Source organism: Geotrypetes seraphini, chromosome 10 (assembly GCF_902459505.1).
Source record: "Geotrypetes seraphini chromosome 10, aGeoSer1.1, whole genome shotgun sequence".
Lineage (NCBI taxonomy): Eukaryota > Metazoa > Chordata > Amphibia > Gymnophiona > Dermophiidae > Geotrypetes > Geotrypetes seraphini.
Window position 1 is genome coordinate 14384129 of NC_047093.1, and position 16802 is coordinate 14400930.

A 16802-nucleotide genomic window follows, 5' to 3' on the forward strand; every position below is an offset into this window, starting at 1 on the left:
GACTCAGCCCAAGAAGCCGCCTGACCCCTAGTGGAATGAGCCTTGAGAAACTCCGGAACCGGCTTCTGACTCAGAAGATAAGCGGAAGCAATCATCTCCTTGATACAGCGCGCAATAGTAGCCTTAGAAGCGCCAGCCCCCCGACGAGGACCCGCCAGAAGCACAAAGAGATGATCGGAGCTCCGAAAATCCCGGGTCCGCTGCACATAAGCATGGAGGACCCGACCGACATCCAACTTGCGCAGCTGTCGTTGCTCAGAAGAACCCTCCCGACTACCCAAGACCGGGAGGACCACCGATTGATTGACATGAAAAGGAGAAACTACCTTCGGCAGAAAGGAAGGAACAGGCCGCAAAACAACCCGCTCCTTCGAAAACTCCAGGAAGGGAGCCCTACAAGAGAAAGCCTGTAGCTCCGACACCCGTCTAGCGGAAGTAATGGCCACCAAAAAGACCGACTTCAGCGTAAGGTCCTTCAACGAACAGCCATCCAACGGCTCGAAAGGAGGGCGCACTAGAACAGAGAGAACCAGATTGAGATCCCAAGAGGGAATCGAGGGCCTTATGGGAGGCCTGATCAACTTGGCCGCCCTAAGAAAGCGAATCACATCAGGAATGGCTGACAAACGCTGACCTGACACCAGCCCCCGAAAAGCCGACAGGGCCGCCAGATGAACCCGAAGAGAAGACCAGGCCAGGCCCCTATCCAGGCCATCCTGCAAAAACTCTAGAATGTTAGGCAGAGAAGCGCGAAAGGAGACCACTCCCCGCGCTCGGCACCATTCCTCAAAAAGACGCCAAACCCGTACATAAGCCCGAGAGGTAGAAAGCCTCCGGGACCCCAAAAGTGTAGAGATCACCTTGTCGGAATATCCCTTCTTACTCAGGCGGCCCCTTTCAAGAGCCAAGCCGTAAGACAAAAGGGAGACGGGTCGAACATGGGAATGGGACCCTGCGTCAGAAGATCGCATCCGAGAGGCAGAGGAAGAGGATCCGCCACCAGATGCCTCACCAGATCCGCATACCACGGACGACGAGGCCAATCCGGAGCCACCAAGACCACCAGCCCCGGATGGCGAACAATGCGAAGCAGTACTCTGCCCACTAATGGCCAAGGAGGGAACACATACAACAGCCCCTCCGTTGGCCACGGTTGGACCAGAGCATCCAGACCCTCGGCCAGACCGTCCCTGCGACGACTGTAGAAGCGGGGTACTTTGGCGTTGCCACTTGTAGCCATCAGATCCATCAGGGGCTGCCCCCAAGCACGCACTAGCAACTGAAACGCCTCGGCGCCGAGACACCACTCTCCCGGATCCAAGAAGTGACGACTGAGGAAGTCCGCCTGAACGTTTTCTACCCCGGCAATGTGAGAGGCCGAGAGGTCCAGAAGATGCGACTCCGCCCAAACCATGAGCCGAGCCGCCTCCTGCGCCACCAGAGTGCTCTTGGTGCCCCCCTGACGATTGACATAAGCCACCGCCGTGGCATTGTCCGACAGGACTCTGACCGACTTGCCCAACAAAAGGGAGTGGAAAGCCAACAGCGCCAGCCGGACCGCCCTGGTCTCCAACACGTTGATCGACCAGGAGGCCTCCTCCGTGGACCAGGTTCCCTGAGCTGAGTGACCCAGGCACTGGGCCCCCCAACCCAGGAGACTCGCATCCGTAAGGAGCACCGTCCACTGCGGAAGATCCAGACCCACCCCCTGAACTAGGTGAGGGGTCCGGAGCCACCAACGCAGACTGCAGCGCGCCAAGCCTCGCAGGGGAACCGGAACATCCATCCCGTGCCTCTGGGGAGACCACCTCCGGAGCAGAGCATACTGGAGAGGACGCATGTGGGCCCGCGCCCACCTCACCACGTCCAGGGACGCCGCCATCGACCCCAGGACCTGGAGGAAATCTCGCGCCCGAGGACACCGGGACGCCAAAAGCAGGCGAATCTGAGACTGCAATTTGCTCACCCGGGCCTCTGGGAGGAAGACCTTCCCCAAGGAGGTGTCGAACAGCACCCCGAGGTACTCCAGACGCTGAGCCGGAACCAACCGACTCTTGGAAAGGTTGACCACCCAGCCCAGCGACCGGAGAAACTCCACCACCCGAGCCGTCACCCGGGAGCTTTCCTGCAACGACTTGGCCCGAATTAACCAGTCGTCCAGGTAGGGGTGTACCAGGATGCCCTCCGACCGCAAGGCTGCCGCGACGACCACCATCACCTTGGTGAACGTCCGGGGAGCCGTGGCCAGCCCAAAGGGAAGCGCACAGAACTGATAGTGCCGACCCAAGATCGCAAAGCGCAGGAAACGCTGATGAGAGGCCCGAATAGGAACATGCAAGTAGGCCTCCGTCAGATCGAGAGAAGTGAGAAACTCCCCCGGCTGAACCGCCAGAATGACCGACCGCAGCGTTTCCATACGGAAAGAGGGAACCTTGAGAGCCCTGTTGACCCCTTTCAAATCGAGGATGGGCCGAAAAGTCCCCTCCTTCTTGGGCACCACAAAGTAAATGGAGTACCTGCCCGTGCCCCACTCCGGGGGGGGCACTGGAACTACTGCCCTGAGATCTAGCAAGCGCTGAAGGGTCTGGCGAAACGCCAGCGTCTTCCCAGGAGTCTGACATGGAGAAGCGAGGAAAAAATCCGGCAGAGAGCGGGCGAACTCCAGGGCATAACCGTCCCGCACCACCTCCAGGACCCACTGATCGGACGTGATCTCGGCCCATTTGGGAAAAAAGTCGCGCAGCCGGGCCCCCACCGGAACCAAGGGGGGCGCCGGCAAGGCGTCATTGTGCAGGACGGGAAGCGGGGGAACCGGCGGAGGGATTCCCTGCCCCCCGACGGGCCCCCCGAAAGGGCTGCATGCGCTGGAAGAACCGACCCCGGGAAAACCCCGGAGACTGGAAAGAAGCAGCCCCACGCCCAGGGCGATACTTGCGAAATTCCCGCAAACGCCCCCGGGCCGCACCACCCCGAGACGCCGGGCGGGCACGGTCCTCCGGCAGACGGGGAACTTTCGAGTCCGACAGAGTCTGAATCAACTTATCCAAGTCCTCTCCAAATAAAAACGACCCCCGAAAGGGAAATTTAGTAAGCTTAGCTTTGGACGCAGCATCCGCCGCCCAAGCGCGCAGCCACAACACACGCCGTGCGGCCACGCCAAAAGCCATGGACTTAGCCGAGATCCGCACCAAGTCATACAGAGCATCCGAGAGGAATGAGGCAGCCATCTCAATCTTCGCTACCTCCTGATCCACCAGAGACCAGTCGTCAGACTCTCGATCCAAGACCCGCTCCGCCCACCGAAACACGGCGCGAGCGACCAGTCCCCCACAAATAGCCGCCTGGACCCCAAAGGCAGAGACTTGAAAATTTTGCTTAAGGATGGTCTCCAATTTGCGCTCCTCAGAGTCCCGCAAGGCAGAACCTCCCTCAACAGGCACGGTATGCCGCTTGGAAATAGCCGAGACCACCGCATCCACGACTGGCGAAGCTAATGTAGCCCGATCCCCTTCAGGAATGGGATACAGGCGAGCCATGCTGCGCGCCAGCCGAAACGGCGTCTCCGGCGTTTTCCACTGCTCAAGAATAATATCCCGAATATCCTGATGCATAGGAAAAGAGCGGGAAACGGAACGGATCCCTCGTAACAGAGGGTCCCCCACACGCGGAGTCTCCGGCGGCGCGTCCTCAAAACGCAAAGCCGAAGAAACCTGTTGAATAAGGTCAGGCAGCTCATCTCTCTGAAAAAGGCGCACCACGGACGCCTCGTCACTGGAGAACGGGAAACCCGACAACCCGCCGCCAGCTTCCGTCCCCTCCAGAGGGTCCTGGAATTCCTCAGAAGGGTCCAGGTCCTCCTCCAGACCGACACGTTCCTCCGACCACAAATCCTCGTCCCACGACACCCGCGGACGCTTGGACAAGAGAGGCGGCGGAGGGGACGTCACGTCAGACGAGAGAGGCAAAGCCGCAGGGAGCGCGGAGGAAACCCCACCCCCCGAGACCCCCTGGGCGCAACCGGGACCCCCAGCCGCCTGAAAATAGGCTTTGCATAATGAAAAGAAAAAATCAGGGGAAAAACCCCCCGAGGGTCCCAAGGGACTCCCTGCCACAGCAGGGGACCCAGCAGAAACCTGCCCCTGCTTAGCCAAAACAGGGGGAAGGTCACCTGAGGTGGAAGACAAAATGGAGGGGCCAGACAGAGAAGATGGCGTCTTTCCCGCCAAAACAGCTCCCTCCATAGCCTGCAGCGGCTGAGAGACCTGAATAGTCTCAGCCGCTAAAACAGGCAAGCCGGCATCAGCTGTCAAAATATCAGCTGAGAGGGAATCCTCTAAAACCCGACCGTCGGCGGCTCGGGGAATCCCTCCGTGGGCGGACGGAGAAGACCGGGCTTCTCCACCGTTCCCTGCCGACTCGCGAGGCACCATCGGCGGGGAGCTCTGGGCGCCTGCAGCCGCTGCCGACGGAGCTCCTCCACCGCACCGGCCTGAACACCGCTTGCACAGGCCGGCCGCGAGTGCCTCGCGTCTGGAGCACAATGAGCACTTTTTCCCTTTAGAAGTGCTCATTGCTCCATACGCGACCTAGCTGTAAACAAGTGCCGGTTAGTTGAAAAAATACAGTAAAATACAGTTTTCTTAAAGGGATACAACCCTCCAGACCAGCACTACCTCAGGATTTTTTTTTTTTTTTTTTACAGAACAGACTCCACAGGCTCTCGAAGCAATATGCCTTGCTTGATTTAGGGGGCAAGGCTTACTGCTGAGGCTCCTCTAAAAAAATATGGGGAGGTGGAGGAAGTGGGGGGAGGGACCCCGCTCGTGACCCGCCGGGTTTGACACCCCCGAGGTCGGACGAACCCCCAAACAGAGTCCGTCCAAGCTCCGTCCGGCTAAAAACAGGGACAATAAACCTCTAAACAAATTCCAACAGCCCTACCAAGGGAGATGGGTACAGATCACTCAACACCTGCTGGAGACTGAAAGAAGACTGAGGGAAATAGAGAGGAGGGGCTAGGATATACTGTCCCAAAGTTTTGTTTTCAGTCTCCACCTGCTGGTCATGATTAGATATATACCCAATCGTAAAGTTAACCTCTACTGGTCTGGAGAGTGCTAAAGAAAATGCATTAAGTTAACCTTTTTTATTGTACTACCTTACTTCCTTTATGCTTTGTTTCATTACTATATATTACCTGAAAAATTCTAGAAACTAGTTTTGTAAACCTGGTTATGTTTTGGAAATTACAGAAATTAGGTACCTTTCTAACATAAGAGGCAGCATCCTCCTCTGTGTATACTTCTGCACTGATGGCACCACGTCGTCTCCGCCCCTTCACCACAGGATTAACGGGAGGCGGAGGAGAGATTTCCTCCTCATGAGAGTCTGAACGTGATCCTGCTTTCAGCATGCTCAAAATATGTTTTGATTCCTCCTTATAGGCAAAAATATAACTAATGTCAAGTGATTTTCAAGGGAGCATACATTGTCCACACCTAGATTATTTACATAGACAGTAAAACCTTGGTTTACGAGCATAATTCGTTCCAGAAGCAAGCTTGTAATCCAAAGCATTTGTACATCAAAGCTAATTTCCCCAAAGGAAATAATGGAAACTCAAGACGATTCGTTCCACAACCCAAAATACTATATGTGCATAAATTATTGTATTTTATAAGCCACATGTGTACTTACAAACTCCACCCAAGCTCAATCCCTGCACAAGCCTACCATATATGCAGCATCATATCATAGCGTCTAGTATTTTATAAAAGGCCATTTACATGTACGAGTATACTGGAGCATGAGCAAAACTTTGGTTCATTTTATTACCTTTTTATGTATTTATTTTTTGTTTGCAAAATAGTCTATAATATTGTCAAAACCCTAAATTTATCTGTCTTTTAAAATTAAGGCAGCCTACAACATTAGCAATAATTTAGAAACAAGAATTCACTGCACCACAGAGCTTAGCTATCACTGCATGCCATTTGCAAATAACATATGTGAAAACACAGAAGTGACAACACACACAAGTGTGTTTTACTTCCTATGCTATTTCAAATGACTGCACATTCCTACTACCTACAATGACTTGTTTCCTCTCGTGATGCTTTTCCAGTCCGAGTATTGTCCATTTACCCCCACTCTCTGATTCCTATCCGCCAGCCAGTTTTTAATCCACGTGAGTATTTCACCCTCAATTCCACGGCTTGTAATTTTTCGAACTAGTCGTTCATAAAGGACCTTGCCGAACACCTTATGAAAATCCAGATATACAATGTCAACCGGGTCACCCTTATCTATCTGCCTGTTTACTCCCTCGAAGAAGTACAGCAAGTTCGTCAAGCAAGATCTTCCTTTGCTGAAGCCGTGCTGGCTGTTCCTCATCAGATTGTGTCCGTCTAGGTGATCAATGATGTGGTCCTTCATCAGCACCTCTACCATCTTTCCCGGTACCGAGGTCAGACTCACTGGTCTGTAGTTTCCCGGTTCTCCCAGCGAATCTTTCTTGAAGATCGGTGTAACATTCGCCACTTTCGTCTTCCAGAATCCTTCCCGATTTGATCAACAGATTGGCTATTAGTTGAAGCAATTCAGCTATAGCCCCTTTCAGTTCCTTGATTACCCTCGGATGGATGCCATCCGGTCCCGGGGATTTATTGATTTTAAGCCTATCAATCTGCCTGCATATCTCTACTAGACTGACCATCAACCTTGTCAGTTTCCTGTCTTCATTTCCTGTGTATAGTGTGTCAGTTGTGTATATCCTCTTTGGTAAATACAGACGCAAAAAATGTGTTCAGTTTGTCGGTGATGGCTTTGTCCTCCTTTAGCACTCCCTTTATTCCGTGGTGATCCAACGGCCCCACCGCTTCCTTCGCAGGTTGTTTCCCCTTAATATATCGAAAGAACGGCTTGAAGTTTTTCGCCTCCTTGGCTATTTTTTCCTCGTAGTCTCTTTTGGCCCCTGCTTTGATGTTGTTTATGCTTTTTCTAGTTTTCATCCGTTTTTGACCTTTTCCATTCCTTAAACGAAGTCTTCTTGTCTCCGATTGCTTCCTTCACCGCTACAGTGAGCCACGCCGGTTCCTTGTTCTTCTCTTGGATCCCTTGCTGATGTGCAGTATATATAGATTTTGCGCTTTGGTGACTGTGTCCTTAAAAGGGGCCATGCTTGCTCTAGCATTTTTACATTTTTAGCTTCTTAATCTTCTTCCCCACCATGAGTCTCATCCCTTCGTAATTCCCTTTTTGGAAGTTAAGTGCCTTGGCCGTCGTTCTGAATCAATGTTTTGCCCCAATGTCCAGGTTGAAGTGGATCATATTGTGATCTCTGCTTCCCAGCATCCCTTCTACTTCTACACCTTGCGCAGGTGCTAATTGTAGTCCATTTAGAATTAAGTCCAGAATTGCATTTCCTCTCATATTTTCCTTGACAAGTTGTTCCAGGAAGCAATCGCCTACAGCATCCAGGAACTTGGTCTCCCTACTGCAGCCGGAGGTGCCTAGGTTCCAGTCTATCACCGGATAATTGAAGTTGCCCATAACTGTGTTGCCTCCCATGCAGTTGCGTTTAATCTCATCCGTTATCGGACTGTCTTGGGGGTCGGTAGTAGATGCTGTCCAGAGTATGAAGAGCTGATTCTCCAGGATGAGAATGAGGCTTAGGAAAAAACACTGGAAGAACAATGGATTGATTGAGATGAAATTCCGAGACCACTTTAGGAAGTAATTTAGGATGAGTGCGAAGCACCACTTTGTCATGATGGAACACTGGGAAAGGTGGATCCGCAACCAAAGCTTGAAGCTCACTAACTCGATGAGCAAAAGTGAGGGAAATGAGAAACACCACCTTCCAAGTGAGATACTTGAGATGAGCCTTGTTAAGAGGCTCAAATGGAGGTTTCATAAGCTGAGAAAGAACTACATTGAGGTCCCAAACCACTGGAGGCGGTTTGAGAGGAGGATTGACATGGAAAAGTCCTTCCATGAATCCAGAAACCACAGGATGAGCAGAGAGAGGTTTCCCTTGAAGAGGCTGATGAAAAGCAGCAATTGCACTCAGATGGTCTCGGATCGATGTAGACTTGAGGCCAGAATGAGATAGGTGCAAAAGATAGTCCAAAACAGAGGACAAGGAGGCATATTGAGGCTCCTTATGTCGAGAAAAACACCAAATAGAAAATCTAGTCCATTTTTGTCTAGTAGTAGGCTTCCGTGAAGCTTCCAAAACATCCCGCACAGATTGTGGAAACTGAAGGCGAGTTACGTCGAGAGGAACCAAGCTGTCAGGTGTAGAGACTGCAGGTTGGGATGAAGCAGAGACCCCTGATGCTGTGTAAGCAGAGAGGAAAATACTGGGAGAAGAAAGGGCTCCCTGCTGCTGAGTTGAAGGAGAAGGGAGAACCAAGGTTGTCTGGTCCACCGAGGAGCAATCAGAATCATGGTGGCATGGTCCGACTTGAGCTTGACTAGAGTCTATTGAATGAGAGGAAACGGAGGAAACGCATACAGAAAGAGAGTCCTCCAGTCCAGAAGAAAAGCATCTGCCTCAAGGCGATGAGGAGTGTAGATCCTGGAGCAGAACTGAGGCAGTATGAAGTTGCGGGGGGCTGCGAAGAGGTCTATCTGAGGCGTGCCCCACAGAGAGAAAATGTGATGCAGGCGCGTGGAATGGAGAATCCATTCGTGAGGCTGCAGAAGACGACTCAAGTTGTCCGCCAAGGCATTGTCCACCCCCTGAATATAGACAGCTTGAGGAAGGTGTGGTGGCAAATTGCCCAATCCCAAACTTTCAGAGCTTCCTGACAAAGGGAGGCCGATCACGTGCCCCCCTGCTTGTTGATGTAATACATGGCAACTTGGATGTCTGTGCGAATGAGAACCACCATGTCATGAAGAAGATGCTGAAACGCATTGAGAGCATTGAAGATAGCCCTGAGTTCCAGGAGATTGATGTGATACAGGCGGTCCGCACTGTTCCAATAGCCCCGAGTGCGCAGACCATCCAGATGAGCCCCCCAAGCATAGGTCGAGGAGTCGGTCGTGAGAACCTTCTGATGGGGAGGCGTGTGAAACAGCAAACTTCTGGAGAGATTGGAAGAGAGCATCCACCAGCGAAGAGACTGCGTCAGAGCAGGAGTGACCTGGATGCGTCGAGTCAGAGGATCGTACACCCGCGTCCATTGAGAAGCCAGGGTCCACTGAGGAATTCTGAGGTGAAGTCTGGCAAAAAGAGTCACATGTACCGTCGAGGCCATGTGGCCCAGAAGAATCATCATGTGTCTTGCCGAGATGGATGGGCGAGAGGACACAGAGTGACAAAGACGAAGCAGAGCATCCAGGCGCTGCGGGGGCAGGAATGCCCTGAGTTGAGTCGTATCCAGAACAGCTCCAATGAAGGGAAGAGTCTGGGAAGGTTGCAGATGGGATTTTGGAAAGTTGATCTCGAACCCCAGACTCTGCAGGAACCAGATTGTCCTCCGGGTCGCCTGGACGACACCCTGAGACGTGGAATCCATGATGAGCCAGTCGTCGAGGTAGGGAAACACCTGAAGACCATGGTTCCTGAGTGCTGCGGCCACTACAACCAGGCACTTGGTGAAGACTCTGGAAGATGAGGCCAGGCCAAAAGGAAGCACTCGATATTGAAGATGAAGATGTCCCACCCTGAATCCCACCCTGAGGTATTGACGGGAGGCTGGATGGATGGGAATGTGAGTGTAGACCTCCTTGAGATCCAGAGAGCATAACCAGTCGTTCTGCTCGAGGAGGGGATAGAGGGAAGCTAGGGTTAACATGCGAAATTTCTCTTTGACCAGAAACTTGTTGAGCACCCTGAGATCCAAAATAGGGCGCAGATCGCCCGTTTACTTCGGAACAAGGAAGTACCTGGAGTAAAACCCTTGTTCTGTTGGTCCAAAGGGACCGGCTCGACGACTTGGAGCCGGAGCAAAGCTTGAGCTTCTTGAAGAAGAAGGGCAGTCTGAGTTAAGTTGGAAGGATACTCTCTTGGAGGATGTTCTGGAGGAACTTGATGGAACTGAAGAGAGTATCCCTCCCTTACGATGGAAAGGACCCAAAGGTCGGTGGTAATAGTCGTCCATCGATGGTAAAAATGATGGAGACGACCTCCGATGGGAAAAACAGGGGAGGGCAGAACGATGGTAGTTATGCTCTCTACGAGACAGTCAAAAAGGCTGAGGAGCCTTGGGGACAGCAGAAATTTGAGGTTTTTGCTGTGGCTTCTGCGGATGCTGCCTCTTAACAGGCTGATGGATGGTAGGCGCCTGTTTCGGTGGGTAACGCCGTTGGTAGATCAAGGCGGGCGTGATGGACGAGGAGGAGGAGCAGGCTTGGGCTTCGGACGGAGAACGGACTGGAAAGATTTCTCATGGTCCGACAGCTTCTTGGTTGCCGCCTCGATGGACTCGTCAAAGAGGTCGGCTCCCGCACACGGGACATTGGGAAGCCGGTCCTGGAGATTCGGGTCCATATCAATGGTCCACAGCCACGCCAGGCGTTGCATGGCCACCGAACAAGCAGCAACCCTCGCAGCGAGTTCAAAGGTGTCATAAGACGACTGCATCATCTGCAGGCGAAGCTGGGACAACGAGGCCAGGACCTCCTGGTATTCGAAGCGAACCTGAGAGTCCACATAGGGTAGAAACTTCTGCAGGACTGAGAGAAAAAACTCGAAGTAGGTGGCATAATGAAAACTATAATTGAGGACTCGAGACGCCATCATCGAATTCTAGTAGATGCGCCTACCAAATCTGTCCATGGTCTTGCCCTCCCAGCCAGGTGGAACGGTGGCATAGACCTGGGAGGGGGAGATCGCTTCAAGGAGGACTCAACCAAGAGCGACTGATGAGATAGCTGGGCACTATCGAAGCCCTTATGGTACACCGTGCGGTACCTGGCATCCAACTTCCCGGGCACAGCCGGAATGGAGTAAGGTGTCTCAAAACATCTCATGAAGATCTGGTCGAGGAGCTTATGCAGAGGAAGCTTGAGAGACTCAGCAGGAGGTTGAGGAAGATGCACCGTCTCCAGATACTCCTTGGAGAACATGGAACCCGAGTCCAGGTTAATGTCCAGATCAACAGCCATCTGCCGAAGGAAAGAGGAGAAAGACAGCTGGTCAACCAGCACAGGGCCTCGAGAAGGACTCGAAGAAGTCGAAGCCTCAGGCTCCACCGAGACCAGGGATCGGCAGGGGGAGAAAGATCCCACGGTGTCCTCAAGCTCTGGCAGAGGAGGCGGTGAAGAATCCAGCGGAGAATACTCGAGGAAAGGCTGCTTGCGATGAGGCGAGACCTGCCTCGAGGAATGCCTCGATGAATGCCTCGAATGATGACCAGAACTGTGTCTGGAAGCAGGCCTCGACCATCGAGGCGAGCGAGGTGTCTAGCGAGTGGATAGGGCTGGAAGGGGTGCATCGAAGTAGAGGTGGTTGGATAGAAGCACCTCGAGGCACCCGCCAACCCTTGAGGCTCGGCATCGAGGGCAACAGTTCCGGAGGAGGCCCTCGCAAAGACTCTGCTCCTTGCATCGAGGGAAACGGTTCCAACGGAGGCACTCGCAAAGATTCTGCTCCTTGCATCGAGTGAATCGGTTCCAAGGGAGGCATGGGCAAAGACTCTGCTCCTTGCGATGCATGCCTCGATGCCAGACCAGACACTCACAGAGACTCTGCTCCCTGCAGCGAGTTTGTACGTCAAGGGGGCACCGAAGGCGGCTCGACCTCGCGGGAGGCCTCCGCGTGCCCAGGCTGGATTTGGGAGAGAAGCTTCGGCTCTATAGTAGTGAAGAGCTCGATGAATTGCTTCTCCATCAAGGTCTGGAACGAAGCCGGCAAGGAGGGATCCGCATCCGCAATGGGACCTCCTGCACGGACTTCGCGGTTCCCGGTGCCGAGGTGCTTGGACTTAGAAGCCTTGGGCACCTTGAGCACCACAGGGGGAATGGACTACTGTGCTACCTGACCTGAAGAGACAGAGGAAAGCACCGCAGCAGGCATCGGAGTCGAAGCCGGCATGAACGAAGCAGGCTTGAGGAGACTCGAAGCCGCAGATGTGGAAGCCGGAAGAGTCGAGGCGGAAGTCCAAGGCGAGGCGCTCCTCGATGAGGACTGCTCCGTCGACACCTCCATGCTGAACAGCGACTCCCACAAGAAGCAGTGACGCTTGAAAGCACGTGCAGTAAGTGTGGAGCAAGGCCGACACGATTTCGGAAGGTGTTGAGGCCCAAGACACTGAAGACAGCGTCGATGAGGGTCCGTCAACGAAATTGAACGCTGGCACTTGACACACTTTTTAGAACCGGTGAACGGCCGGGACATAGGCCGAAAAGCTTAGCCGCATGATTGAAGCTGCGGGCCACGGCCACGAGTCCTGCTCGGTCGAACCGACGGAAGAAAAATTTTTTTTTGGGAGGGGGAAAAACAATAAAACACGATGAAAAATCAACGATGATGAGTAAAAAAAAAAACCCCAAACCGCGGATCTAGAAGGCACAAGTGAAGGAACTTCGCGCAGAGTGTCGAAGACAGACTTCTCGGCTCCGCAGAAAAGTAAGAACTGAGGAGACACGCCCGGTGCATCGGGCGGGAAGGCACTCGCGCATGCACGGTGCGGACGACTGGAAACTTCTAAAGTTTCTACAAGCAAGTATGCTTGTGAGACGTCTGCGTCGGGGCTCCGTTGGATGACATCACCCACTAGTGAGAATAGCTGCCTGCTGTCCCTGGAATAAATAAAAATACTAAAATGCATCCAAAATACTGTGTGAAAACCTAACTCAGTCAACGCAGGGAGTCCAGCACAGACCATGTTGGGTCAATGCCACAGACCTTGCTTGTACTGTGTACAACTTGGATTTGTCAAGTACTCATTTTACTTATGAAGACTTAACTGTTTACAAATAAACTGATTTCTCAAAAAATGCAACAACATAAGAATAGTCAAACTGGGTCAGACCAATGGTCCATCTAGCAGGTAACAAAAACCTGGCAGGTTTCAACCACATATTCTTTTGTACCTCTTTCCTCTTAAATAGTCATACATAATGATGCTCCACAAATTTATTTTAAAACTTAATATACCGCCTGGAGTCATAGCGGTTTCCAATTAAACATACACAAAGCAAGAAAAACAAAACAATGCAAAAACATTCTTGAAAACATCAACACACATAAAAATCCTTCAATAACATATTTAAAAAAACCAAGAAATGGCCAACACTGTAGGAAAAACAGATCAAAAATATGTGTCTACAAAAGTTTGGTTTTCTTTTTTTTTGCCAATTCTTTATTCATTTTTTCATCTTCCAACAAGTATACAATATTACATCAATTAATTCATACACATCACTTGAAATTCTTTCTATTATCATCTGAAGTACATAAATTATCCCCCTCCACCACCCATCCTATTCACAGATATTATAATCAAAAATTAACATATATATGCTATATTCATAAATATTGATTAAACCAATATTATAACTATAAATCCCCCTCCCATAATTATTATACTTTCAATGTAGAAAAGGTGTCTAATCATTACAATAAGTTGACAATGGCCCCCAAATCTTCTTAAAGTTATAATAATTCCCTTTTTGTATAGCAATTATTCTTTCCATTTTATATATATGGCACGATGAATTCCACCAAAAGGTTTTCAACATCCTCTTAAAGCTGTAATGATCTGCGCATAATCTTAATTGCTAATTGGCTACTCTTACTTCTCTGAATAGATAGTATATTTCCATTCAGCTTTATATAGGAGTAAAAAATCATTGACTTACCTTTTCCATTTGTTCAAAGTACTCTCTGAGGAATGCCATTGGTCTGTCAGGTCTGACTGTACACAACTGCACAATGCAGTCCTTGAGGAGCTGCTGGATGTTGTGTTTTTGTACATAGTTTTCGCACTCATGGAGGCTGCGCTCCTCCTCAGTGGTAGTGCTTTGTGCCATGACTTATCTGCAACAACAGGAAGGAAGCAATCATTTAGGGGTAAAGAGCCAAAAGACAGGGGTGGTCTGGCAGCTCAGTAGCAGTGCTATAAATCACCCATGCAGAGATCTGATTCGCAGATCAGCATTGGAAGCTGGAAGGGAGGAAGGAACAGAAAGGAGGGGCCACAGTCAGTCATGGAGTCACTGGACAACAGCAATACATAACAGGCTTTAAGGACCTGGATTGTAGGATTCCAGAAAGAATCCAAGTGAACTCTCCCAGTCATGTACTGTCCACCTTTATTTAATTAATACAGTGCTTCTCAACCCAGTCCTCAGGCACACCCAGCTGTAGACAACACAGACTTTCCACTAGAACAGGGGTCAGCAACCTTTATACAGTACAGGAAAGAACCTATTTATCCAAAATGTTTGACCCAAGTGTTACAAAGAGCTGCAAGATGTAGCTTCTCTCCTCTCCAAACTCTTGAGGGTCTCTGCATATCATCCTTTCCTTTCTTCCCTCCCCTCCAACCTAAAGCCAAGGTTCTCTCCCCTCTCTGACCCTTTAATCTCCTTCCCAACCCCACAATTCCCCCCCACACACACTGGCCTGCCAAGTTACCTGGTTATCCAGCAGGAGTCCTTGTGGCAGGAGCACGTCGCGCTTGCTCCTGCCTCCTCATGGCTGCCGCAATATCTCACGGTACTACAGGAAATGCCGCGAGCAGTCAGGGCAACTATTTTAGAAGGCAGCCATGAGGAGACAGGAGCGAGAGAGCCACGCTCCTGCCACAAAGATCCCCGCTGGACTTCAGTAGGCCCGGAGAGGGGGGGATCGTGGGGTTGAGAGGGAAATTAAAGGGTTGGGACCTAGAGAGCCACAGCCGCGTGTGACTAGCGAGCCGCAGGTTGCCAACACCTGCACTATAACTACAATCTCAAACCTTAGGAGTAGAAACTGATAACCACCTATCCATGAAGAGCCATGTACAATCAATAATGGTGGAATTCTGCAAGTTAATTTGAAAACATTTAAACAATATTTTTGCTAAACATCATCCAGAAATTTAGTACAATTCAGTATTTTCATTAAATGATACTAGAGAAAACCAAAGAGCCAGCATCTCTCTCTCACATGTTGCCCCTCCCCCCACCTAGCCAGCATCTCTCACCCGTCGTCCACCCCACCTTGCCAGCATCTCTCACCCCTGTTCCCCTCACCTAGCCAGCATCTCTCAACCCTGTTCCCCCCACCTAGCCAGCATCTCTCACCCCTGTTCCCCCCACCTAGCCAGCATCTCTCACCCCTGTTCCCCCCCACCTAGCCAGCATCTCTCACCACTGTTCCCCCCCACCTAGCCAGCATCTCTCAATCCTGTCATTCCCCCCACCTAGCCAGCATCTCTCACCCGTCGTCCCCCCACCTAGCCAGCATTTCTCTCATTGTTGCCCCTCCCCCCACCTAGCCAGCATTTCACCCCTGTTGCCCCTCCCCCCACCTAGCCAGCATCTCTCTCACCCGTTGTTCCTCCCCCCACCTAGCCAGCATCTCTCACCCCTGTTGCCCCTCCTCCCACTAGCCAGCATCTCTCACCCCTGTTCCCCCCCACCTAGCCAGCATCTCTCATCCCTGTTCCCCCCCACCTAGCCAGCATCTCTCACCCCTGTTCCCCCCCACACCTAGCCAGCATCTCTCATCCCTGTCCCCCCAGCCATCTTTCACCCCTGTCCCCCTTGCCAACATCATTCACTCTCTCCCCATTGTCCCCAATCCAGCATTCCTGTGCACTACCTCTGCGACACTGATTCCAGTTAATGGCACCTTGCTGCCAGTTCTGCAAGCTTCCCTCCACCACAGTTCCGCCAAAAGAGGAAGTGACATCGAATGTGGGACTGCAGTAGAGAGAAACCTACAGAGCCTATGCACACTGCCTGAAAATGCTGCTGGTAGTGACTAAGGCTGCAGCGATGGAGTGCCAACCCAAAACCAAAATCTGCACCATCCCCGGGGAATTCTGCATTCCTGGGGAATTCTGCACAAATTCTGTATTGTGCAGTGGAGCAGAATTCCACCAGGAGCAAATAAAACAATCGTTCCTTGTGATGAGAAAGCCAAGATCTATCAGAAAATGCTTTGAAACAGAGGCCTTACGAATCTTAGTGCAACCCCTAATCCAATCTCGACTAGACTACGGTACTTAATGCATTTCAGTCCATTCTCATTTGTCGTACATTCTTGATGCATGATTTCACATGTTCACAATTGCATCAAGTGCTACCAATATTCCTCATTTGCACTGATGTGTTTGTGTATTCGCGGACTGGCTCTTAAAAGAACAGCTTTCTTTGCTTTCACTTTAACCTTGCGGTAAGGCATTTGTTTCCAGATATGGTTCCCAAGCAGTGACCTGTCAAAAGCGCGTAGGACTTTGGCACGCCGAAAATCCAGCAGTGACCTTTTTGCACAGGACAAATGTGCGCCGCCGCTTCTGCAGCTCCCGTTAGCACTCTGGGGGATGGGGAGGAACCCCCTACTATACTGAAAACTCCCGTTCTCTTTCACATTTGCGCTCTTCGGCAGTTTTCAGTGTAGTGGCAGCGCAAACACTTAAGTGTAATGGAGGGGTTCCCCTCTACACCCCCCTCAGAGTGCTAACGGGAATGGTGGCACACATTTTTCCTGTGTGCCACCGCGGGATTGCCGGCGTGCCAAAGTCCTGCGCGCATTAGTTACGGTACCCTCCCAAGCGTCTGGCGAGTGAATTCCAGGTACTCCCATTGCTGTCCCAATGGGATCCACCGTTCAATTTCCATAGTTTTGAGGCACAATA

At 51.4% G+C, this 16802-nt stretch overlaps 1 protein-coding gene across 4 annotated transcripts in view; it reads right to left on the reverse strand.

The window, feature by feature from the left end:
- The window catches only part of PRKAR1A (protein kinase cAMP-dependent type I regulatory subunit alpha), a 61217-nt gene that overhangs the window by 34443 nt on the left and 9972 nt on the right, over positions 1 to 16802 (reverse strand). For all 4 annotated transcript variants that reach the window (XR_004540783.1, XR_004540782.1, XM_033960088.1 and 1 more), the window contains exons 2-3: positions 13816 to 13993; positions 5264 to 5437 (exon numbers count right to left, since the gene is read on the reverse strand). Coding sequence is in view for 2 of the 4 variants with exons in the window: in XM_033960088.1 (XP_033815979.1) it covers positions 5264 to 5437; positions 13816 to 13986 (345 nt within the window). In the remaining 2 variants the exon portion in view is untranslated. The remainder of the gene's footprint in view (positions 1 to 5263; positions 5438 to 13815; positions 13994 to 16802) is intronic.